This window comes from Kwoniella mangroviensis, chromosome 3, assembly GCF_000507465.2.
Source record: "Kwoniella mangroviensis CBS 8507 chromosome 3, whole genome shotgun sequence".
Lineage (NCBI taxonomy): Eukaryota > Fungi > Basidiomycota > Tremellomycetes > Tremellales > Cryptococcaceae > Kwoniella > Kwoniella mangrovensis.
In genome coordinates this window covers 1,255,695-1,281,198 of record NC_088829.1, presented here as the reverse complement: position 1 = coordinate 1,281,198, position 25,504 = coordinate 1,255,695, and the positions used below count along the sequence as shown (strand labels likewise).

General features: G+C 44.6%; 9 protein-coding genes across 9 annotated transcripts; 4 read left to right on the top strand and 5 right to left on the bottom strand.

Annotated features, from left to right (window-relative positions):
- Positions 1 to 5,383: 5,383 nt before the first annotated feature.
- Positions 5,384 to 5,962, top strand: I203_108293 (uncharacterized protein; the record flags this gene model as incomplete). The annotated part of the gene is made up of 1 exon (XM_019148466.1): positions 5,384 to 5,962. One exon carries the CDS (start codon positions 5,384 to 5,386, stop codon positions 5,960 to 5,962), a length of 579 nt encoding a protein of 192 aa, XP_019002049.1.
- Positions 5,963 to 6,339: 377 nt separating this feature from the next.
- Positions 6,340 to 9,537, bottom strand: I203_108292 (uncharacterized protein; the record flags this gene model as incomplete). The annotated part of the gene is made up of 5 exons (XM_065518377.1): positions 6,340 to 6,550; positions 6,660 to 6,942; positions 6,994 to 7,227; positions 7,342 to 8,907; positions 9,000 to 9,537. 5 exons carry the CDS (start codon positions 9,535 to 9,537, stop codon positions 6,340 to 6,342), a joined length of 2,832 nt encoding a protein of 943 aa, XP_065372742.1.
- A 760-nt stretch (positions 9,538 to 10,297) lies between these two features.
- Positions 10,298 to 11,511, bottom strand: I203_108291 (uncharacterized protein; the record flags this gene model as incomplete). The annotated part of the gene is made up of 10 exons (XM_019148464.1): positions 10,298 to 10,423; positions 10,486 to 10,625; positions 10,725 to 10,785; positions 10,846 to 10,875; positions 10,933 to 10,955; positions 11,015 to 11,139; positions 11,201 to 11,252; positions 11,312 to 11,331; positions 11,405 to 11,432; positions 11,487 to 11,511. The coding sequence occupies 10 exons, from the start codon at positions 11,509 to 11,511 to the stop codon at positions 10,298 to 10,300; spliced, it is 630 nt and encodes a 209-aa protein (XP_019002047.1).
- A 317-nt stretch (positions 11,512 to 11,828) lies between these two features.
- On the top strand, positions 11,829 to 14,558 carry I203_108290 (uncharacterized protein; the record flags this gene model as incomplete). The annotated part of the gene is made up of 4 exons (XM_019148463.1): positions 11,829 to 11,969; positions 12,027 to 12,186; positions 12,263 to 12,579; positions 12,660 to 14,558. The coding sequence occupies 4 exons, from the start codon at positions 11,829 to 11,831 to the stop codon at positions 14,556 to 14,558; spliced, it is 2,517 nt and encodes an 838-aa protein (XP_019002046.1).
- Positions 14,559 to 14,905: 347 nt separating this feature from the next.
- Positions 14,906 to 16,071, top strand: I203_108289 (uncharacterized protein; the record flags this gene model as incomplete). The annotated part of the gene is made up of 4 exons (XM_019148462.1): positions 14,906 to 15,379; positions 15,475 to 15,582; positions 15,683 to 15,703; positions 15,772 to 16,071. The coding sequence occupies 4 exons, from the start codon at positions 14,906 to 14,908 to the stop codon at positions 16,069 to 16,071; spliced, it is 903 nt and encodes a 300-aa protein (XP_019002045.1).
- Positions 16,072 to 16,386: 315 nt separating this feature from the next.
- Positions 16,387 to 17,081, bottom strand: I203_108288 (uncharacterized protein; the record flags this gene model as incomplete). The annotated part of the gene is made up of 4 exons (XM_065518376.1): positions 16,387 to 16,437; positions 16,604 to 16,789; positions 16,894 to 16,971; positions 17,079 to 17,081. The coding sequence occupies 4 exons, from the start codon at positions 17,079 to 17,081 to the stop codon at positions 16,387 to 16,389; spliced, it is 318 nt and encodes a 105-aa protein (XP_065372741.1).
- Positions 17,082 to 17,410: 329 nt separating this feature from the next.
- Positions 17,411 to 19,424, top strand: I203_108287 (heat shock protein 60, mitochondrial; the record flags this gene model as incomplete). Its single annotated transcript, XM_019148460.1, has 5 exons — positions 17,411 to 17,612; positions 17,672 to 17,765; positions 17,816 to 18,038; positions 18,111 to 18,935; positions 19,020 to 19,424. 5 exons carry the CDS (start codon positions 17,411 to 17,413, stop codon positions 19,422 to 19,424), a joined length of 1,749 nt encoding a protein of 582 aa, XP_019002043.1.
- Positions 19,425 to 19,929: 505 nt separating this feature from the next.
- On the bottom strand, positions 19,930 to 20,514 carry I203_108286 (uncharacterized protein; the record flags this gene model as incomplete). Its single annotated transcript, XM_019148459.1, has 1 exon — positions 19,930 to 20,514. The coding sequence occupies one exon, from the start codon at positions 20,512 to 20,514 to the stop codon at positions 19,930 to 19,932; it is 585 nt and encodes a 194-aa protein (XP_019002042.1).
- A 2,080-nt stretch (positions 20,515 to 22,594) lies between these two features.
- I203_108285 (uncharacterized protein) lies at positions 22,595 to 24,552 on the bottom strand (the record flags this gene model as incomplete). The annotated part of the gene is made up of 4 exons (XM_019148457.1): positions 22,595 to 22,804; positions 22,923 to 23,041; positions 23,131 to 23,956; positions 24,034 to 24,552. The coding sequence occupies 4 exons, from the start codon at positions 24,550 to 24,552 to the stop codon at positions 22,595 to 22,597; spliced, it is 1,674 nt and encodes a 557-aa protein (XP_019002040.1).
- Positions 24,553 to 25,504: the final 952 nt, after the last annotated feature.

The following is a 25,504-nucleotide window of genomic DNA, read 5'->3' as shown; positions in this document are numbered from 1 at the left end:
GTACAGTATAGTATGACCACGAGTAGCCAGGAGGTGGTGGGTCTTAGCACATTGATGTGATCATGTATTCCAGTTGACGTAAACCTCCTTTCAATCCATCCTTGGTCTCTTCACTATTTCCTTAGGTTGTTTTGCTTGATCCTTGATCCTTGATCCTTGATCCTTGATCCTTGATCCTTGATGTTGAGTGACTGGGCGTGTGTTTGCTGACCTCTCTCTCGCCCCGCTCAAGTGTGTGAAAACGGATTGATCGCAGAAATCTCGGCTCACCTTAGACCCCGTATTTAAACTTTCCTCTTTCCTTTTCAACGAGGCGTTTTGATCTTGATCTTGATCTTGATTCTGATATTGTTGTTGGTGATCTTTCCACTTGCCAAAGTGGATCGTATGTGGTAGTCTGATTGGCCAGGTTTTGATACCGTGAACTCTTGGGGAGTTGAATCGAGATCTTTATGCTCCGATTCGACTTTCTTTAGTATGTATCCACGGAATCGAGCTGGGTTGAGTGGCAAAAGAGAATAGATGTATGAGCCGATGACGATTTTGATTAACGTCTAGAAGAAAGAATAAGGGAGGGGACCAAGCGTCGATGAAGTGAAGAATATAGAGAGATAAAATAGGAAATCAGGGAATTTGTCTATGTATAAAGGTATCCTCGATCGGCTAAATGTCGCGTTGGTGTTCAGACAAGTACCTTTGCAGGAAAATCTGGAATATCTTGGAAGCAACGAGGAGAATGTCATATAGGTGAAGGAGGGGAAGAAGTTGGAAATTTAATGTATGAAGGATGAAAAAGGATTTTCGTTCTTCTTTAGCGTCTTTATATAGTTTTTGTTTTCTTCACCAATTCTCATGAATAGTCGATTTCATCATCGACTCCTTGTGGATTGAATTGCACAGCGTGGTTCTGGAGAATTTTTAATCTATCTATCGGATTTGATTCTATCCGTATGTAACGCCACTTGATGATGTATATTGATATCGATGATGATAGTCGAAATTGGTGAAACTCCCCTTAGCCAGTGACGATCAATTTTGTTTTGTTTTGGTTTGCTATTGCTACTGTTATTGTTTTAACCGAGATATTCGCAAAATGCTGACGTCTTTATTTCGACTAAAATGGAATAAAGGAGGCGTCAGGTAGTAACTGTAGAGAGGAGTGTATTTTGATGACACGTATGTGTTGATTTTGATTTGTTCTTGATGGTAACGAAGATAACTTTATAGCTCCGAGTCTAAATGGAAGGGCGAAGCGTTCTTCAAAGGAGGAGCCAACAATGCAGGTAAGGTACGGTAGATACTCGAAGGAGCTTTAGCGAGTGGTATATCTGACCAATGACGTCCTGTTTCCTCCTTCCTGTTCGGTTCTCCGTGGGTCTTCGTGTCCAAACTTTATCAAAGCTGTGGGACGGTCGTCGTCGACCTTCCTTTCGTGTTTGACGTGTTAAGATTTAGACTGCTTCTTGCAATTTGAGATTGTAAGAACGCTTCTATTTTGCGTCATTCGAGTAACAGCGGTGGAGACGATATAGACCGTTTTTGACAAAGGTACCAAAGTCGGAATGTGGATCTTTCAGAAGGGATGTGACGAGTGGGTGATTTGGCTGTGTGTATCTCTTTATTCAGGCATCAACGATTTCTTTTTAGTAATTTAGGAAACGAGAGATCTACGCCAGGTGTTCAAAGGGGAAAAGCACAGTCGTGATCCAAAAGCTATGATCCATTCACCATCACCATCAAAATCAAGATCAAAATCAAAGAGGAATTTGCAATGTCTGTCCATGAATAATTTTCGGTTGACTGGACCTGACTGGGTACGAATGGATTAGAATGGTCTAGATGATGTCAATCTGTACAGAATGTTGTCGGAAGTGGTAGGGAGCTGGTTGGGACCGACATACTGCACAGCTCACCGAATATCCGCTGCACTCGGAAAGTGGCTTGTGTGATCGACGAACAGGATCATCTCTCATCCAAGCAACTGTACAGTGTGTAATCTGCCATGAGACGTCCTCTCGGTAGCAAATCTCATAAAGGACTATCACGTCCGTTCACTAACGAGGTACAGCCATCATGTCTCGGAATGCGCTCTTTGTTCTTCGCTTTCTTATCGTAATTTTTCCGCTTTGCACATGTCAACTCTTTTTGATTGATCAGATCATCCATTCCCTAAACCCATTCTGAAACGGGACTAAGAGTGGGGAGATGGGCAGAAAGCAGTTCGGGAATGTTCTACGTGGTATTCGAAGTGGGGGAGATGACGAGCACCATTCAGCGTTGATTGACCTCCTCGGTGTGTATCAATGTATCGGAAAGAGTGCACACAGTATGCTCGTTCATCATGCTTGCTTGCTACGTTCAGTCATCTGCTGGAAGGAAGAGCTTGTTGACAACCTATTCCTTTTGCTTCACCGAAGAGGGATCGAATCTAAATTTGATGGGTATAAAGGAGGCCATTGCGATTTGATGCGATCGTTTATATGGTAAGTAGGGATTGTTTAACCCCTTGGACCTTACGCTAAAGCAAGGATGGTTAGGGTTTTTTGATCTTTCAACTTCTAGGTTCCATCTCTACGATCGAACGTGGAACATCGATCATTGATCCTCCCGGTCTTTGACGTCAACGTATCCTTTCCGTCCTCCTACACATCTTCGTTTTTCCCACTCACGAGAGATTGACTGAACCTTCTCAGATTTATTCTTGTACGCCCTCTTTCTCACCGTCGAGATACAATCAAGCTCCATGAGAGTACATTCCTATAGTCGGCTGCTCATAGAAGAACGACTTTTTAGTGGAGTAGAGATATATCATTCGAATGTATTGACCATCATCAGTTGAAAAGGATCCGTGCGTGGCCAAGCGACCATACTGTACACGACTGACTACTCTCCGCGGCACTTGAAAAGCCACGAAAAGGTACATTCATCAGTGGCTGATACAACAGCTACATGGCACCACTACTACATGCATATCCCTAATGAGTATGAGCCATAGAGATGGTAATGTAATGCCTTAGATCAGGAAGTAAGGAAATTGTAATGGTGCGAAAATGAAAAGTATGGGTGGTTTATTCGGAATTTGCTTATAGATAGATGACCAACAAGTTTCCCTTGTCGCCTATGATGATTTTCTAGACCTACAAAAGTACAATCACCACCTCACCGTCATCTGTCCACAGATATCATGCATGTACATCGTTCCCCACGCATATGACATGTTCGATAATCAATCATACTAAACGACAGAAACTGATAAATTTGATTGATTGATCAGCTCAGATTTGCAACTTTTCCCGCACTGAGTGTAGAAATAATTAAAATCGACTCCGCAAATCCCTGTACGTCACTCAAACAGCCTACCTTTCAAGTTGTCCATACAATCATCATGCCATCAACTGTCTCATCACCTTTCAGAATGATTGTCATCCATCATTCAAGACTACCGGAACAAGGCTTTTTTTCTCATTCAATCAACAGCTCGGAATTGCGGCCTAGAGAGTGACTGTGGCGGCTTGATCAAGGGGTTGATATGGTAGTGTGGTATGGTAACATTATACCATATCCCAAGCAGTCCGTACTGGTGCTGTCAGTCGATCATCACGATCTCACAGGGTTAGAGTCTTAGATGATTCATTCACTGTAATGAAGTTTCCACCACTGTTATCCGGATTCAAAAGATGCTGAGCACCAGTGAAGAAGATTTGACGGATCCTACAAGTATCTGTAATAATCAACACCCGTTAAGCACGGATTCTCGACTTATTCTACCCCGTTCTTTTACGAACCTTGGACCTACGATGCTAGCTTTCTTGACCATTTTTTTAACCCTTATACCTCTTGGTGATCACCAACTCTTCCAGCAACCTTCCGCCTTTTGCTTGCCGACACTTCATGATTGCGTGGTCTTCCTGCCCTCTTACCACCCTCAGTCAACGTGTGGCAAACCCTAAACTCAAGCTTCCATATCACAATTCTCGGGTGGACTCACGACCAGTAGTAACGAATCGCTCGATCGCTGGAATTCGGGAGACAAATGTTACAAGACCGCAAGACGGGAGTACATTTGATAAGAGATGAAGCTATTTAGCTTCAATGATGGAAGATCAAGTGAGTATCAGATTCGTTTCTCTCCATCGACAAAAATCTCGTTCATCCTACCCCTTACCAATTGTGCAATCTAACGAATGAACCTCTTGATCTTCAGCGCAACTTCGAATACGTTTGAGACATCATAGGCAGCCTAGGGTTCAGTAGACTATGGTACCTGGTAAGTACCGTGTCATACTTTATCTCATCAACCCATATGCTTGACACTTTCATTCCCTCTTCGTCAAGCTCTTGCTTCGCTTGCCGCATTGACTGATCTTCATCGCTTCCAGAACCTAATCCAGTGCGATTTGTAGCTTTGCCCATCCTACCTTTTACCCCCACCTTGACCATCCCCCTTGGACATATGCGGAAAATACTGTACGGTGTTCTCGAAACCACTTGATATGGTTAATCCTTTGTGTTTATTGTTTCGTGCATCCTTTCATCCAGTACATATCTAGTATGTCGAATGCGAGATCTACACTCATTGCTCCTTCGAACACGAGGAATCAGTGGTCACCTAGTCTATGGTCAGGCTAAGTATGGGAAGTTGAAGATCCAGTGAGTTAGTACTGTACCCTATCTCACAAATCACGACAAACACCTTCTCATCTTGCTTTTCATTCGCAGATATCATGTATAGGTATACTAATGTCTAGGATGTCTCCAGACAGGATCAAACCACACATACCGCTCGACCTTGTGCTTCAAATTGTATCCTATATCCCTATTCAATCGGATTCTCGCTCTATCTTACTGTCTTTACAGAAAACTTCCAAAACCTTCTTTCCCCTAATTACCAAAATCCTATATCAACATATTCATCTAAAAGATTCAATAAGTGTCGCCATGTTACTCAAGATACTACAATCGTTATCATCGTCATCTGGCGATAATGGGTGTGGGCAAGATCAAGATCAAAAGCAAGATCGTATCAGATTATATCGAATGTCCGTTGAAACCATTACTATCGATTGTATACCCTCGCTATTTATATTGCCAACTTTCAGATTCGCCTTCATCGGCCCAGCACAATATCGATAAACTCACTTCTATCAGTAGGAGTACTCGCCGTGTCTACTTTCCTAATACACATACGATCATATTCACTCGACAAGCCTTCATACGAAATCCAAAAGACCCGAGTCGGAATGCATCGTTACCAAGAAGTAAAGACGATAGGATCGCCTTGATTCAATACTTTCACAAATTGTGCGATCCAACTCGAATCGATGTGTATCGACCGGATCGTGAGGAGTATACTAAGGACGATTGGTATTCATTATTTTCGACAATGTGTGAAGGGTGGTACGATGATAAGAAAGGGTGTTTGGACAGGGTCGATATTCATGGCGATACTATCAGTGGGAGTATCAAAGGGTTGAAACCTCTTCTTCAAGGAGTAGATCATCATTGTCACTTCGATCATGCGACTCCAGCTGAGGATGAAGCTCAGTCTACGACACCAGGGTATCTAGACGACTCATGGACTACTCACTTGCCGATTGATCATCCCCAAAATGCATACCCAGATCCAGATGCCTACTTTGACCTTGACCCTGATCAGACAGGAATGAGATACTCGATGATGATCCATAACCTCATCAAACCGCCTCCATCTGACCTTTCACCCGTATTGAAAATCTACACTGGCGCTACCCCTCAAACTCGTACTAGATGGTTCATAACTCTACCGAAATGTTATGATAAAACCCGAATCAGATGGATTCGAATTAATCATGTGATCAATATGGTCATTGGTTTGGTGATGATTCGTATACCAGAACATTTTGACGAGATGGTTGGAATAAGACAAGGAGAGGGAGAGAATGCCGGTGAGGGATTGAGATGGATCAATTGGGTAGTACAGTAGGTCAATAAGAAGTAAGAAGATTGCTTTATTTGGGCTATAAAACTCTCTCCGGTATTCGATAGCCACCATTCGGTGATAATTTTTCGAATATCCTCTCTGTCTTGTCATTTGTACATTCCAAAGGGCTTGGTGAGGCATCTTAGAGGAACTGCATATACAAATAGTCTTGAGAGCGTTTATAGGGATTGCACAGAGTATACAACCATTTCGCATCTTCCATATATATATCCAATATATATATCTATATATATATGTATAGATGAATATGTTTATACAGAATTACATTTTACTAAACAATGAGATGTACAATACCGAATGTACTATCAGGATGTACGTGACCTGATCCATGAGACTGTAATACGCGTAGATATACCTCCTCAAACCCACTTCAACGGACCATCCCCAGCGGGGGTCACAGAATGATTGATCCTCTTGTCATTCTCCTTCAGATTACCTCCCAAGGCTGGCGAAGGCGACGGCGAAGGTTTGGGCGAAGTGATGGAAGTTGTATTTAATGGTCTTAGAGATTCCAAGCCTGCTTTGGAGACTCGTCGGCCGGGTTGCAGGGTCGTCCGATCCACTGGAGCTCTACGATCACCAATATCACATCTCATAAAATCAGCTTGATATTATCGATTTTGTGCTCCAACCACGTGTTCCCGAGTATTTGATGTATAGAGACAGACGACAAACTCACCTTCGATGATGTACCCATTGACCATTTTTCCTAACTTCCCTCTCATCCCCTACTTGTCTCCTTTTCTTATCTGCCTCATCTTCATCATCAACTTCATCCCTCCCTTTCTCCTCTGTTCCATTATGAGCCGCATCGCCGCCAAGGGGTGACATCCTATTCCTATTATAATGTGAGGTAATATCCAAACTATGCGACCAAGTAGGCGGTAAACTCTCCCTAGTACGATTATTCATTTTCCTCCTTTCCCTCTCTTCCTCTCCTCCTGAACTATCCCCGCCGTCTCCTACGGCAGGCTTCCTATTGGAAGGCCCGTGTCCATGTGATGAAGAATCACCATGAACTCCACCAGATTGCTTCAATCCCAATTCAGATTCCTCAAATTGCATCAACTCAGCCACAAATCCTATATTTGGTGATATCCCTTTACGACGTTCTGCCACGTAGGCATAAGCCGTTTTGAGAGTCCACGCATTAGCATGAATTAGGTATGCCAAGACGACAGTGACGGATCGCGATTTGCCGGCTTTGCAGTGTACGTATGTTGGGGCGGAATGTAACCTTGCGTCGTCTGCGTTGTAAGAGGAAGCATCAATTTATACTCCGATGTCTTGGGTGGGAACATACCAATAGAGCAAGCGAGACTGATGCGAAATTATGCTGTAGGGAAAATTGACCAACTCACCTAAAAATCCACAAGATTCCCTCATTCCCCTCCCAACTCCCGACTCTTCCACAATATCCCTCATAGGTATCCTACGATACTGATCAAAGTTCTCTTTCAATTTCAGATTTGAATCATCATTACATTCAATTGCCACATTCAATATCCTCTTTATACCCAATTTCCTCAGATAATTCACATCTTCCGCAGTGGTAATTTCAGGTCCGAGATAAAGGAAAGAAGGCAAGATGGTAGATACAATAAATGGTGCAATACCATTCTTCCCACTACCATTACCGTCTTCTGGATCTAAGTCAGAACTTGATAATTTATCTTTGGCAAAGTTCCATGATTGTCCAGGTAATGGTGTTCTAGGTTGTTGTTGAAGATCCTCATCTTCACCTACAAAATGCTTGACATCACCAAAACTACTAGGTGAAGGAGGTAATTTCGATTGTTCATGGCACAATGTCTGGAACGAACCAGATCCGGATATTCGATTGGGCGACTTCGGTATATTCAATGTGAATCCAGGTGATCGAGGGGATCTTAAACCGTTGTTGGTAGAAAGAGTATTGACAGAAAGTAGATCTGATTTGGACCTTGGACCGCTGAATTTTACGCTGGGTGTAGGGGGCGGTTGACCATGATCTAATTTGAAGGAACCGGTCGTAGCGCTCTTTAAGGGTTTATCAAGATTCAAACTGAGTTTAGGAGTGCGACGGGAGGTTGATGGTCCATTCATATGGTTCGCATTACCGCCTGTGATGGACAAAGAAGGTAGATTACGTCTGTTGTTATTCTCAGGTCGAAGGGAAGGCATGGACGGTCGATGATTGATTCCCTTCGGAGGAGATGAGGGTGGGATTGGGGGTGGAACGGGTGATATATCGTATGCTGGAGCTGATTTCGGTGGGGGTAAAGAGGTCGCTAAAGACGGTCGAGCAGAAATACTATCCTCTCCGCATACTAATACATCTTGAGCATTTGCTGAAGTAGCGACGCTTGTCCAACCACCTTTAAGGACCTTGACCGACGAGTTTCCGATCTCGAGTAGACCTTTTATTATGCCATACAAAACTTTTGCTAACTCGTCCAATGCTGTTGATCCTACAATGACTACGTCCAGCAGTTTATCAGTCTCCAGATTGTCCCAGATTGATCTTCCAGCTTGAGTAGATACGAAACCTCCTAGAGATTCCAAGTTTGTCGAACCTTGACCACCGGGCGATTTTCTCAATCTCTTGAATATCAGAGAAGGTATAGAAATATTGGCAGAGCGGGGTAGGTGAGAATCAAGGAACGATCCCAATGGTCTAGTATCAATGATTAACAATTGCGGAGATGTCTGGAGTAACCTCAATGTATCGTCGACAGAGATCGTTTGACCTTCGAATGCAGTTAATGATTGTTGTTGTTGTTGAGTATGAGAGTTGCGCATATAGTCAGGAGTGGGGAATCCAGTTGACTCTTTCTCGGAGTCAGAGGCGGGTAAAGGTGAATCTAAAGGTCTAGCTTTAAGGTTCTGTCTAACGGTCTTACGGAGGAGCGATAGATCTTGGAGTTCGTTGGAAAGGGAGCTTGCACCTGCCAACCCAAGTCGATCAGTCAAGACTCTTCATCGTAATTCGTGTGAGGGATGGATGATAAGTTAAGTAGTCAAGGAGATTTCGACTCACCATCACTGATAACGGAACAAGCAGTCAACGGTCTATTCCCCTCGGTACCATCCCGCTGTATCACTATCTCCTCATCCAGCCCTACCGTATCTCGTGCTTTATCAAGGTTCAGCGGAACAGGTCGCTTCTTCGTACCGACAGGACTCTTCGAAGAGTCTCGACCTATCTCGAAGCCTAACGGAGTGGATTTCGAACGGGTAGGGAGTAATCCATCTGTTTTCTCCTTGGACTTCGTTGGCGAGGGAGCTTTGTTTTGAAAATGAGATGAGAAAGGGTGTTTGGCTGATGTGGACGTAGACGAAGTGGGTTTAGGCGAATCGACCAAGTAAGGTAATCGAGGTGAACAAGATCTTGAAGATGAGCTTGAACTAGGTGATCCATTGGCATAGTTGAATTCTTCATCATCGTAGCTGTTACCTGATCCTAAGAATCCGGGATAGAATGCTGTGGTTGATAGACCATATTCATCCGGAGGTGGTGGTGGGGTTGATCGATAAAGTTGAGAGATCCGTTCGGGATTTTCAATACCTGTTGGCATCCTGGGAGCTTGATTTATACGATGATGATTGTTGTATTTTTTATCCAAACCTGAACACTAATGACATACAGTCTTGAGATTTTGATGCTATACTGAAGTTTATTGCACAGATCAATATGATTTGTTTACGTTTATGGACTAGCTGAGCATGATCTGTATCCGGCGTTGCTTTACCCAACCAACCTTTATTCCTTCGACCCTTCTTCCGTTCCAATGTTATCCCTGATCAAACGCGTAGGTCGTGTCAATGGATATATGCGAGAATAGCAGTGTGATGGTAGAAGTACAAAGAATGGCTATGTTATGCAGCTGAAAGGAGGAGGTAAAAGGGGTATTATGGTCGTGTAGTAAGAACACCAGTTATATCTGATACATCTCACACCTGACCGACGCGAGCGAGTGTTATTACCAAATAGACCGAGTTTCAGAGTGGCACATCCCTGAATATAACGAGTTTAAACCACGATTAAACGTACAACGTACAGACTCATTTACCCGATGACAGAGCATCGATGCGAAGGATAGTTAGTGAGCTAGCTTCACTGCTGTAGCATCTGTTGGTACATGGCATGTAATGGAAAGTCAACCATGTCAATCGCTATCCCTCTCACAGACACATCAGACATTCTGATCGGTCAAAGGCACATGTCCCTTGTCCCTTGTTCCTCCCAAACGCTTAAGCTTAGATATCGGTATGTGGGATATCTTCTGAGCGGCAGAGACAAAGATATACAATGCATAAAGACACTTCATGAAGATATCACATGAAATCATCATCGCTCCACTGTTCCTTCTCCGCAAATGCCTCTTCAGTGAACATTCCATCGTACGAACGAGCCTTCTTCTCTTCTTCCCATATCTTCTTTTGCTCTTGTTCCCTCTTTGCCTGTACTCAAGAATCAGAATGAGTTCACTTTTGAGTTTAGTGGATGAAAGCCAGTGGCTTACCCTATCTAAGGCGTCCGCTTTCTTCTTCTTCCCTTCTTCCCGTAATCTATCCTGTCGCTCTGCTTCGTGATCCACTTCTTTCTCTATCTTCGTTTTGTTCAGTCGGTTGACAACGGCGTTATCTCGTGAGGGTACATGCACTGAGGAAGTCAAGGATGAGTACATGACTGGAACGTTGCAGCCGATCAAGAAAAGACCGACAAAACGACCGGCCAGACCCATATGGGCACAGCGCTCACCTCGTTTTACCTTCTTATCAGAATGGAATGATACCTGACCGACAGCCATATCACCTGATTTCTATATGAGAGTGTGTATATGAGCAGGTCTTCATCACAATATGCGATTTGAACAGCTCACTTTCAAGTTCGTGAACGGTGTATATATCACCTTCGTTTGGTTTCGTCAGCGCACGAAGCAGATTCCCCGCTAGGTCGAGCAGCTTACAGTTATGTTATCTTTCTTATTTCCTTAATTCTTAAAGTAAGCTAGAGATTCACTATCCAATCGCAGGTCAATAGCAGCTCACCTTCTATACTATTCGCTTTCACTAGCTGAGCCAGATCCATCACCAAAGCAGGAGGAAGTTTATCCCATTCTCCATGTGATTGCTCGGGAGTCTGTCGTAGATACACGTGTGCGGATGATAGCTTACTGCGATGCGCATACTGATCAGCTTCCCCCTGTGGATTTCTGCATCCATCATTGAGCTTACTCTACATGAAACCAGATATCTGTCGGCAAACCATACTTCAACAATTCTTCATCTGTTCGACCATTATTAGCTGGAGACCGACGGGAAGGAAAAATCAAGTAACGAACGGACTTTCGACTTTGTCTCTGCCCCTGGACATCAAAAAGATCATACGTCAGCTCATGAAGACTCGGCAGCCATGATCCTATGCTAGCTGTCGCTTACATATATATGGTAGCCGGCGGACTGAGGGCTATGATCATGTATCAGCCATCGGCATCCGAGCAGAACCCTTAGCTGAACATACCCTTTGATGTGAAGAAGATGACCATTGCTTCTGCTCGTTGCGATCCTGTTTCTTTATCGTGCGTGGAGCTTTAGCGGTCTTTCGAAATCGCTCAAGATTCTCGTGATAGTATATTCTTGTATACTTTACTGTTCGCGCGATGTACTGAAGAAGAATGGCAATGTCAAAATACACTCTTGGATCTTTGGGTTTCAGGTGAACGTCCTCCACCGACCAGCTCGTCTGCACCACACGAGCTAATTCCGTGATCACCGACCGATGTGGCACTCGAGCCAACGATGCCCCGCGTTCTTGATTTCTTCAGACCTGTATTGTACGAGTACGAACGAGGCTGCACGTCCAATGTTCATGTTGTTCTTCCTTCTGACCGAAAATATCGACAACAACAACGAACGAAGCACCTGGCCATCCCAAGTGTCTGGCTTTGAGGAGATTAATGGAGGATTCGGTCAAGATGGCTTCGGTAAGCTAGCTGCTCCTCAAGTGTTTTTTTTTTCAATCTAGCTGACCACCCTATGTCATTCTGGTCATAATGGGCAGATCGACGAATTCGCTATACCAAATACGATACTTCGTCATTTCGATTTATCCGATACGCCATGGACCGAGCTCACCTCACCTTCGATAGAAGATAGAAGGAAGAAGCTACCAGATGGGAAGTTGTTCTTTGACAGGTTATTGGAATTAGTTGGATTGGATGGTAAGCGTTCACTTCCCTCCCTTTCCTCAATTCGAGACTGTTTGTTGTATGACTGATCATAATGGTGATTTACTAGGAGTATCTTTATACCCACCCAACACACCTGCTGGTATACGTAGATTACTGCATTCGATTCATTCTCTCGAGCTAGACCGTCTGAAGAAGGATTGTTTCTATTACTACCTCCTGAGAGATTACGATTCTTCATCACGTATAGAACCCTCTATGGATGTTGATGGAGAGGAGGATGGAGATCTCACTGTCATAAGCAGAGTACCAAATGGCAATAATATATCTGGGAAAGCACAATCGTTCGCAAAGAGAAGGTGTATGCCTCTTACCTGGATTAGATTCATGGATGGTTATTGGGCTTTGGATCATGGTGTATACGATGTGAGATAATTCCTACCCATTCTTCTGGTTCAAAATAACTTTTACTTACCTCAGGTTTCATCTGTGAATGGTTGTCATAGACTGCGGTATCATCACTCTCCGATCCGTCAATAACAACTCTCAATTTCGTTCCTTCGATCCTTCAAACGCTTTACAACAGCGTCCTACCTACTTCTCACTCTTTAACCCTCATTCACAATTTCCTCAACTCGACTCATCCAGAATTGACAACAAGGGAAGAAGAAGATATACGGCTGGTCGCTCTTTGTTCAACTGGAAGTATCTCTCAGGCATTCTCGTTGATCAGATCAAACGAAAGTCCAGAAGAGAGGAAGAGACAGAGAGAGTTGGTATGGTTATGGATTTTAGGTTGTTCCCCAACCGGTGGACAAATACAGACCAAATCGTTAAAAGAACTGTTACATATTCCATTATCGTTTGAAGAGAATCAACATCTTATTGATTTCCTTGTTCGACCACCTAAACGAAATATCTCTTCGGAGGGGTTAAGCTTGTTACATGATTTGATCACTTTACGATTAATCCATCAAGGACAATATTCCGAATCTCTGTTGCTGGACAAACAACTCTCTGGACGTGGAACGACAAACACGGGCGATGAGAAACAACGTCAGAATAGGAGAGAAATGGTTAGAGAGTTCATATCGATCTTACCTAAAGCTCAAAGGGATGCTCTGTTAGCTGATCAAGAATCGAATAAAGAGAAAGAAACCACTCAGGTTAATGGTAATGGAGCTGGATCTGGATCAAACGAAGATATAGATATGTCATCTTCATGGGTGAACGTGAATGTACCTTCAAATGGTCCTTCATATGCTCAAATAGCTTCTGAACCACCTTTGATACCTATTGCATCGGCTGTCCCTCCCGAACCTACCCCAGCGCCCACGCCTGTCGCTGCTCCAACGCCTATCAGACCATCTACTACGCACACATCTTTATTCACTGCATCTCAAAACCCTTCTGCCCCTTCACCTCAAAAACCTTCTTCACCATTCTCCGGTCCACCAAGATTCTCCAATACTGCCGGTCCATCTGTACAGGTCTCATCGCCTCGAAGAGTCTTATCAGGAAGTCCATTCAACTTACCACCTAGCTCAAAATCTAAAGGCAGTCCTGCTGCCTCTTCCACGCCCAGATTGCCTAAGACTATCATAAATGATGATGATTTGGAAGAAGAAGAAGATGGCTCTGTGCTAGGTAGGAGAAATACTCGAGGTAAAGGGAGGGGTATTGCTCGAATAGGTAGAGGTGTATCTATGAGTGTAGAGCCTGAGCCTGTACCAGAGTTCGAGAATGTTGAGGAGAATCACCCAATCGAAACTATAAATGAAGAACCTTCTTCATCCGCCTCCACCCATGCCAATCACGAAGGACCTCCAAAATCGGCAAGGAGGTCTAGGAAGGTAGCCTCAGACAGAGAAAAAGAGAGGGAGAGGGAAAGTACGACAACTCCACCTAGATCTAGAACCAGACGGACGTCAACCGTTGAACCTATGACACCTGGGTTGAATGGAATGCCCGGTGCGTTTGGAAATGTACAATCGGAAGAAGAAATGCCTCCACCTAGATTGCCTGAGAGTGTACAGAAAAGCGGTAGATCACGTATAACGAGATCTGCATCGAGAGCTATACTAGATGAAGGTGAGGAAGAAGATAAACATTCACCACCCCCTACTAAGAAATCTAAATCGGCTGCGACTTCGACGAGGAAAATCACATCCTCCAGATCAAGAGCGAGTTTAGCTCCTTCTGATATATCAGAGATTGGAACTGGGACTGGATCGGTCAGAAGATCGACCAGGAGTAGGACTGCGTCGGTAGCTCCTTCAGAACCAGAACAAGGTAGTCCGACACCTAGTCTTGGAGGGAGAAGTACCACTGGGACTGGTACCGGAAGAAGGACGACGAGAGCGGGCAGTGCGACGCCAAGGAAGAGTACGAGAAGTAAGAAGTAGTTTGTCTGAGGGCCGTGCATGATACTTTGGTAGTAGCCATAGCAATTTTCGTATGATGGGATGATGATGATCATCATGATGATGAGATGCATGAAAACGGTAGTCACCGTCTATTGACGCGGAGTCCGGTTACGAACGTCATAAGTTAGCGATGTCGGAAAAGTATGTATTCGGTCACTGTACCATGTTCGTCAAAGTATGCAGTCCCATAACACCTTGATCTTGGTGAACAACGTAGACTCTGAACAATTAGCACCATCGCTACCTCACTACAGTGTTCTTTTCATACTGGAATCATTCATTCCCATTCAGAAAGGTATATAAAACACCTGCATCTCCCGAGCGAAATGACCTCTTCGACCAAACGACCTTCATCCCCTTCCTCATCTTCATCAACCCCCAACAAACCTTCTAAGAAACCACGTCCTTCCTCACCTCAGAAAAACGTATCACTCCATCAATGGCTTCACCCTACTGCCGAACCCTTACTACTCACCCATTCTCCACCCCTCCATTCGTCATCATCAACTTTCCTATCATTCACGATATCCTTCCTACCTCCTTCTCACATCACCACTGTCCAATCGTTGGAAAAAGAATGTCGACGCATAGTACGCGAACTGAACGTTATTGGTCTGGTAGGAGACATCGTATCGAAAGGTGATGAAGGTGCTTTCCAAGATGGAGAAGGAAGAGCTCCAGGAAGAGGAAGGGAGTCGGGCAAAGAGAGGATTAGAGAACCTGATCATAGGATGTGGGGAGTTAGGACATTGGGATTGAGGGAAGGTAAAGATGGAACGGGAGGTGAAGGTGACTATCAAGTGAGCTGAGCCTACCCGTTGAATGAGACGACCTTGTATCAGCTGGGTTCTCCATGTCTACCTGACGACTGAAGCTGAATCTTTATCTGACGTAGCTCCTTGAAGCTTCTTTCGACGACAATGAGAAATATGGCGGTCAAACTATCTTGAAAGCCTTGAGGGAGAATAATGGGGTTGACGTATTGACCGTGTGTTGTAGGTGGGTAAGTCTGAAGTGGAATCTCTCATCTTTCATCTTGTGAAACCGATATATAGGCTATGATGGGATTACCCCCAGCTGATGATGAAATCTTGTGATGATAGTATGGAGGAGATATGATAGGAGTGAGTATATCATGCTACAGACCATATATAATTTATGGACAGATGTTCATAGACATTATCTTAAGTAGCCAATCCGATTCCAACATATAACAACTACAGTCCTCACTTCTGTCAAATCTACCCTCAAGCTCATGACATTGAGAGATCTACGGACGAATTTGGAAGCATTGGATGAAGAAATCAGTTCATTACGATCAAGTTTGATACCTATCGCTGCAAAAGAGAATGATAACACGGTACAAAGCGGAGATAGTAACGGTAAAGGGAAGTATGACAATATCGAGGACGAAAAGCAGCTAGAAAGGTTGGTGGTCGCCAGGGAACGGACAAAGGATGCCTTGGAGAAAAGATTGAGCAAAGCGAGTTGAAAGGGTTATGGACACATGACGCTGAACGGACCATGTTGTAACCCATCCCAGACCATCTCATTGTTGTCGCCTGGCACCTTTCCCTATTGGATATAAGGTGAAGAGAACATCGCTCCATCTTCGACCCAGAGACGATATTGGGCACATGAAAGAGACAAGTTAGACGTAGAGTGGAGAATCCATGAATGCATAATGCAATTTGTTGTATTTTTGTACTTATAGATTGACACTGTCGTCGCTGAGCTATTGCTCATACTCCAGATCCTTGAGATGCCCAAACTTCAATTCCTTTTCCCTTTGTGGTTTCGAATATGTTTACTCGTTGATCTTGGCGAGGATCTCAGCATCTTTGAAAAGGTGGTATTCCTATTTACGACGACAGTAAAGGTAAATCAGCATAATGTCATTTTGGCATTATTATTCGAAATTCCTTCCACATCCTGAAAATCTGTGCTCTTCAGATCACCCCTGTCCCTCGATTCCTGTTGCTTTCGCGCTGCTGTGACCTGTGATATCAAAATATACCACTCACCTCCTCTCCTACCTTGATGGGACTTCCGCCCCAACCAGGCAACAAGACTCTATCACCGACCTTTACGCTAACTGGGTTTACTACTCCCTCCTTGTTGGGAGCACCTGGACCGACTGCGATCACAGTAGCTTCGGGGAGGGGTGATTGGGTGGCTGATGAAGGGAGGAAGATACCGGTAGCGGTTTTCTTAAAAAAGATGGACACAAGTCAGTATATGTCCATATGAATATATGATTCGAGGCTTCTGTTCCTCCAAGCCACAACGGAATCGAGAGGATGATTATACTAACAGTCTCGGCCTTGAATCGCTGGACCAATACTCGATCGAGGAGAGGTTGAAGGGATCTGATGGATTTGAAGGTGGCGGACTAAATTGAGAGATGCGTTAGCTGATTCGGAACATTGAAACGGGATCAAAGAAGTGTGCTATGATATGGCCTGTCGCCTAAGACACGCAGTAACGGGTTCTACTCACCATTTTGAGAGGCTTCTTGGACTATCGGAGTGCGATGAGGTTTCCAGACTTGAACTGAGAAGAACAATCTCTGAGTAAATAACAATCTTACCTTCGGCCTTGCTCATCCCAAGATTTCTAGACATTTCCTTTGGTGGGTATTTTCACTTTCCCACGGTTGTACATAGTTCCGGATTACCGATTATTTCCATCCGATCTTTCTAGTAAACTCACTTTGGTCGCTGCTGCTGCTGACTTATTTTGATTTTTACACCACCATCCAAAGTTTTATCCTCTTCTTACCTCTCTTCCCATATTCAAAAAGGTCTTCGCCACTCATAAAATCATCCATGATGAACGTGCTCCGATCCCGATCTGCTCTTCCCCGACCCGCCAGATTACTACAATCTACCTCGGCCATCACCAAGAGAGGCTACGCATCCAAAGATGTCATCTTTGGAAACGATGCCAGACAAGGAATGTTGAAAGGTGTCGATATCCTTGCTAAAGCTGTTAGCGCTACTCTCGGTCCAAAGGGAAGAACCGTCATCATTGGTAAGCTATTCGACGCACTTTTTCTGTCCAGAAGAGCATGTAGCTGATACTCGGAACAGGCCAAAGTTTCGGTGGACCAAAGATCACCAAAGATGGTGTATCTGTCGCTAAAGCTATCACCCTCAAAGACCCAGTGGAAAACCTAGGTGCTCGGTAAGCTGCCTGCTGTTCATTTTTATTGCTATAGCTGACTCCTTATGCAGTCTCGTTCAAGACGTTGCCTCCAAGACCAATGATACCGCTGGTGACGGTACTACCACCGCTACTGTCCTTGCCCGAGCTATCTACTCTGAAGGTGTGAAGAATGTCGCTGCTGGTTGTAACCCCATGGACCTTAGACGAGGTGCTCAGAAGGCTGTTGACAAGGTTCTTGAGGTCCTTGAGACTAACAAGCGTGTCATTACCACCAGCGAGGAAATTGCCCAAGTGAGTATAGCAGCCGTCTCGACAAAATTACCGATAGATATATCCACTTACTGACCTCTTTCATGAAATCAGGTCGCCACCATCTCTGCTAACGGCGACACTCACGTCGGTGCTATCATCGCCCAAGCTATGGAGAAAGTTGGCAAAGAGGGTGTGATCACCGTCAAGGAGGGACGAACCATTGAAGATGAAATCGAGATCACCGAGGGTATGAGATTCGACCGAGGATTCCTTTCACCATATCTCATCACCGATGCTAAGAACCAACGAGTCGAGTTGGAAAAACCCTTCGTCCTCCTTTCCGAAAAGAAGATCTCAGCTTTACAAGATATCTTGCCATCTTTGGAAATCGCCGCTCAGACTAGACGACCATTATTGATCATCGCTGAAGATGTTGATGGAGAAGCTTTGGCGGCTATCATTTTGAACAAGCTTAGAGGTCAACTCTCAGTCGCTGCTGTCAAGGCACCAGGTTTCGGGGATAACAGGAAATCGATCTTGGGTGATATCGCCATCTTAACTGGTGGTACCGTCTTCACCGATGAATTAGATGTTAAACTCGATAAAGCCACCCCTGATCTTTTCGGTTCTACCGGTTCAGTCACCATAACTAAGGAAGATACTATTATCCTCAACGGTGAAGGTGACAAGGCCAACATCCAAGCTAGATGTGAACAGATCAGAGGTGTCATCAACGATGCTACCACTAGTGACTACGACAGGACCAAACTCCAAGAACGATTGGCCAAGTTGGGTGGCGGTGTGGCTGTCATCAAGGTTGGTGGAACATCCGAAGTTGAGGTTGGAGAGAAGAAGGACAGATACGATGATGCTCTTAATGCTACTCGAGCGGCTGTCGAGGAAGGTATCGTCCCAGGTGGTGGTACCGCTCTTTTGGTAAGTGTCCAGTCGCACATACACGCAGTTAATACTATCTCATCGAAAAGTGTTGCTAACTTTCTTGCTGTTTGATGTATATAGAAAGCTTCCATTCAACTTGATAACCTCAACGTTGACAACTTCGACCAGAAATTGGGTGTATCAATGATCCGACAAGCTATCCGACGACCTGTCCGAACCATCGTCGAGAACGCTGGTGAAGAAGGATCAGTAGTCGTTGGAAAATTATTATCAGAAGAATTCTCATCGCAAGATAAGTTCAACTGGGGTTACGATGCTGCCACCTCCCAATACAGAGATATGATCTCTGCTGGTATCCTTGATCCTCTCAAGGTAGTCAGGACAGCTTTGGTCGATGCCTCAGGTGTTGCTAGTCTGTTGACTACCTCGGAGGCTTGTGTAGTCGATGCTGAGGAGAAGACTCCTCCTCCTGGTATGGGAATGGGCGGAGGAATGGGAGGTATGCCAGGTATGGGAATGATGTAATAGGTTTTACGATGAAGTAGAAGAGGTGCATCGCAAGGAGAGGTAGTCTTGATCATATTATACACAATCAAAAAATCTAAAAGGATGCCTTAGGGGCAAGTTTTTATATTGCATTTTTGCATCAACGTTTTGGTAATCATCTTATGAATGTCATTCCCAGCTCAGCTCATTACGATAAGATCCACGATTGGCAGATTACTTTGACTTCCCAGTGCGTACATAGATGAAAATGTTAATAATCGATGCATGAAGACAGTCGCACAATGAAGGACGATCGTTGATTGAGTCTGTAACACTTCTGCCCGGAGTTTTCCCCGAGCACTGCTCTTGAGTGGTAAGTACGTATGTATCGTCTCAGCAAATAAAGCCACAAGAAGCGATGCAAAACAATATACAATGGCGGAACTGAATTTTTTAAAGTAAGGTCACGAGGCTGTATAACAATAAAATGCAGGTATTGGCTTGCATCAGCCATAGGCAATTCGTGAATCAATAGGCTTTAATCCTATTTGAGTGACCTTCTGTCGAAGTCAGAAGGAATCAACCCCTCAGCCTTGAGAGAAGCATCTATCTGTGCCAAACCTCTATCAAGTCTTGTCCACATTTCATTTCTCTGAGTACACCAAACACTCAAATCGTTTGTGATATACGCACTTAGCCGTTGGCATCTTTCGTTCGAGCTTGGAATGACAGTCGAGTCTGGTGCGGTCGTACCAGCATTCAAAACTGAATTCCCAATTGAGTCTACCACCCCACTTGCTGTGGTTTCATTTAAACCACCTTCTTTAAGAGTATCTTCAAAAGTCCCTCTTTCTTTGGTCACCCATGCCAGCTGAGAGTTGGTTTCGTCACTCCACTCTCTGGCCTTTTTCAACCCACGTTCCAACTTCTTTACGATGTCGATGTATTCCCCATCAGGTACAACGGTTCGTCCTTCCAATACGATATATTTACCTTTCTCCCTAACCTCGGAATCAGGCAGAGTCTGAAAGTAAGTGTTCAGAGCCTCTTTGTAATGCTCAGCTTGAAGTATGAGATTGTCAAATGAATCTGATTGAGTACCAGAGGTCGATACACCTTCTGTCGACATGATGGTTTGATCGTTGTTTGGATGTTGGTTCTTTGCAGTTTGTGAAATCTTGAATATGATGATAACTCTGCTCTTTATATATTCATGTTGGCGAGGGGTGACCATCTTGGACCAGAAGATGATTATAGGCCCGATGATATGGAAGAAGGCAAAGTGAACTGTGTCAGGCTATCGCAGCCCATTGGGACAGCTGAGGTAGGACAAGGGAGTGTACCACAGCTTCGAATTTACTCGAACACCAAGTTCTCTTCCCATAATCAAGCGCCATTTATCGACAGGTCTGGACCCTTGATCCTTTGACTATCTTCAGTGCAATATACACGTGCGCTTCCTCATAAGCTGTCTTTGAAAGGTGGACTTCGGAGCATAGTGGGATGTTGGGTCGTCTCGCGTGCTCAGTTGCTGTCATATGATAAGACTGAGATTATGGATCCATATCTGTCACCCACTGTGAACTTAGGCTCAGTAAACGCCCTGATTGGAACATTCTTCGAGTCAGAACTCGACAGGAGGTTGCTCCAAGAACATGCCATGATGAAAATTATGCTCAACGTTCATTCTTCTCAATACATAACAGCCTCGGCAGGCTGATTGAGCACCCCAGGCAAATATACTCCATCAGACAATCGAAGCTGAAAGATTACAGTACGCTGTAGAACCCAAGATTTGATCGTGGATCTCACCATCACTATCAAGGCCATTCCATTCCTCACTCCGTCCACCTCGAAGGGTCCATTGCACTCCTTGTATTTCCCGATAAGATCATATATCGAGTTCACGTTCCAACCTGCTCACTTCGCCCAGAAGGTATGTATACGATTCATTCCGCTCTCTCAGAAAGCTCAAGGCTCCTTCCTCTAGATAACCCTGAGCACGTTGGCCCGCTATGCTCTCTTCGGCCATATCCTCAAGTTTATTGCACAAAAGCTCTACGTCAAAGTCACTCGGCTGATTCGTCGTTATTGCGCCAATCAGGAGCTGCTTGAAGTTCTCTGGGGACTCGTAATTTGAACCAGCGTCTTGTAATACATTGTATAGCCATGTCCTATCTTTCGAGTAATCGGAAGTCTTGAAGAATGATTTCCAACTTTCAGTAGCGGCACTATACTCTTTACAAACACTCTGGATCTGTGATATCGACCTCAAATGTTTTCGTCTATGCCGCTGTGGGAATCGGTATGGCGCATCCGACAATATTGATACTCGGCTGCAGAGCTCGTCGAATACATTTTTGCAAAAGTGTGAGTCCGGGCTTGCATCGGTACCTGCCAGGAGGTCAGTAGTCCTGACCCCTGACTCGATGTCGAATATGTATGAGCTTGACATGGGGTATATGATTGTGTGATACTGGTTTCGAGGGGTTGCAGTCGGGCTGCTACAAAGAAACAGATATTGTGAGTTTACATTGACTGCCCTGATGTCAGTCGTCTGTTCGCTAAGACTCATGACTTGTGCATGGTAACTGCGTGATAGATTCAGACCTCGATCACCTTTGTGGATAGATTCACACTCAGACAGAAAGGATCTATCCACCTCCTTTGATGGATAAAATGAGGAAGACTATCATGAGTTTGGGGAAGCGGAGTGTCATCATCAATCGTCCCCTGCAATGCAGTATGATATTTTACGACGTGTACCTCTTTACCACGAGCTCCGGTGCGAAGGATTTAAATGTCGTGCAAAGAAAGAATCTCGCTGGACCGTGGTCACATATAGCACACGGCATGATTATGATTTTCAAGAAACCCAAGAAAAAAAGAGCTTTGTAAAACTCCCTATCTCACATTCTCTCGAGATTCGATCTAGCGTATACCTCTGCCTTAGCCAGACAAGTTACCTATACACAGATTTTGCCGGGAGAGATCCTGCAATCACCGATCAGGAAGCTCGAAGATGCAGTAATTCATTTACCAGTACGTTTACTACTCACGACTATACATCTATTTGGAAATCAGGTCTATGAATATGAAGTAAGATACTAGATTCAGTCTCAGATAGTTCGCAGGCCCAGCACCTCCACATTTTCCGCTCTTATACTTTATACAATCCCTCACAATTCCTATTCTACTCTTGCCTCAGTTCAATCTTCTTCATCAGCCGTCTGCTGTGGACTCAGCACCATTTCCTCTTCATGTACGATCGCCAATGCCAAGACAGTCAGAACGCTGACGACGAGGTTGAAGATGAACACTAGATGTAATCCATGTTCGTATGCTCCCACGGCGATGTCTCGGTTAGCCGGCGAAAGTTGAGGTATCGATGAGGTGGAATGTCGGATTTGATATATGATCTGTAAGAGGTACATTGTTATGATGTCAGTACGTATGATCACTGGGGACGATACAGCAAAACTGTGATCACACTGGATTAGGTGTATGAGTGTGTGAGGGGTTCATGATCGCTCTCACCTCGGAAGCATCGGGTCCTTTTATATTTCTGTCCAGATCCCTCTGAACGACGAATTGAACGATAGCTGCACTAATAGCTACACCCAATACTTGACCGACCGTTCTAAAGAGGTATGACACTGTGGCGAACAATTTAAATCAGCCTTCATCCTCGGATTTCCCTTCTACCACACTCAATCTTGTGGTTGAACGGTGTAAAAGTACTCACTACTAGTAGCCACAGCGGTCTCACTCCTATCCCTCCTCGTTATATGAGTCATGAGCGCCACCAGACTCGTCGTCAACACACCAGCATACCCAAACCCTCCTGGAGCCTGAGCGAGCCAGGTCAACCAATCTGGTGAATCCTTCTTCCAGGCTAACATCCCGATCGAACTTAAAACCATCAAACTCGAACATCCTATACCCAAAAACCAATATTTGCCTGTATGTCTCATCCTCCATCCGACAAATAACGATCCTACGCCGATCAATATCGAATTTGGCAAGAGGTGAGCACCAGCATTGGAAGACGATTTATTTTGAACAATGGTGAAAAATAACGGCAAATTGTATAAAATCGAATATTGTCCTGAAACCATGGTGAATGATGAGATGGCGATCGCTAATGGGGTACGACGAGTTAATAGTTTTAAAGGTAAGATCGGTTCGGGTGAATAGTATTTCTCGACTAGTACGAATGCTATTGTGCAAATGGCTGATGCCACGAGTAGTCCCCATATCAATGGATCTGAGAGTTTGTAATCCGTTCCGTCAGGTTTCGTTGTAGACGTCTTGATGGACATTGACAGGAGTAGAGATGCCACTGCTAAAGCCAAAGTCAGAGATCCCAGCCAGTCGATACGACCAAGCTGTTGTCGCCAATTAGGTGATTCGGCTGTATCTTGATGCGAGAGATTGGGAGTATTGACAAACGTGTATATGAACAAAGCTGCTATGAGAAGGAAGGGCACTTGGGCGAAGAAAGCGGCTCGCCAGCCGAAATGATCTGATATCCATCCTCCGACGGGCCCACCTAGAGCTGCGCCTACGCCCTACATCGTGATCCCGTCTCAAGTCAGCGGTATGATCATATTTGGTCTGAATGCGTCGGGGTCCTTGGATCACTCACAAATAGGATATTGACGTAGCCCTGATAAATGCCTCGATGTCTCAGATCCACCAGGTCAGTCATTAAAATTGCACTGACACTTCCTACTCCACCTCCCCCTATACCTGCTATGGCCCTAGCAGCGATGAGGCTGTTCATGGTCGGAGCGAACCCGCAAAATAGAGTGCCAAGCGTGAAGAAAAACATGGCTGTGAGGTGGGCATTCCTCCTACCGATCAAGTCGGAGAGTCTCCCGTATATCGGTGTGAAGCAGCAGACGGTCAGGAGGTAAGAAGTGCCCAGCCATGACACTTGCGTTGCCGACTCGAAATGCGATCCGATGTCTGATAACAGCGTTGAGACCAAGGTCGAGTCGAAGGCGACCAGAAAAGTACCGCACCAGAGTGAGAAGCATATCAATCTGAAACGAAGTGCAGATAAGCCAGCGATATTGTGGTGCTTCTTCGAAGGGGGATTGGGTATAAGGGATGTCCGCTCGTCGGGTACCTGTTCATTGGCCGTCGAAGAGGCTGGACTCATCTTGAGATATAGGTGTAAGGTATAGGTGTCTGTGCTGGAAAGATGAAGTCCTCCTTTTACCAAGAAAACGACTGGTTGCACGCAGGCGACAAAGCAAGGTGAAGAAAGTTGTGAGAGGGATACTGTTTCTCTGCCTTCTTATCTATAACTCTAACTAGAAATTACAATCTACAGATCTAATTTTTGGAGCGTTGGTCCGAGATGTTCGGTCAAAGCCGCCCATGCATGCAATTAAAATTATTCAGGGAGTGTATGACGACGATAGATAACAAGGTGGTGATATAGAACTAGACGAACCAGGTGCATGTATAGGCTAGACGATATTGTATCGTATCACTGAGCTCCAACTAGACGACTTGGGGAATCGGTATACTTGGTGTTCGGTAATGTTTGTTCTTGCATTGTGAAGGGTAATCCCAATGGATTTCATTTTGCTTCGGGGCTATACTGTTTGACCATTCGTCAGCAGTCAGGGTTGGTCGAGCTAAGATGTGATTGAAGCGGTGTTGAGCGCTGGGCTCGGGAACGGCGTAAAAGAGATACGGATGATGAAAAGACTAATGAATGATGAGCTTTATCCCTGTCTGGTGGTATCCATATGATCATGATGCGGTCGTGTGATGACGAGATGGACCCAATGAGCTCGCTGGGGAAACGGGATCAAATCGGTCTCATGAGATTGGCGAGTTAGTAAGGGATGGGATGTGTTGATGTGGGCTGAGAGTGGGGGGGAAGAAGTGTCAAAGAGCTAAAAGCTTATCATTTCAATCAAATTCAGATCATACTTAATAATAATCGCCATCGTTGCTTGTCTATACCACTTCAATCGCATTACAGACATTGTACCAACAGCATTTCAGCATTTTACAGCATATCAACAGTATCCTCCGACTCGATGTTTCCTTAAATACCGTTTTCACGGAATTACCGACTACCAGCTACTCAAGTCCTT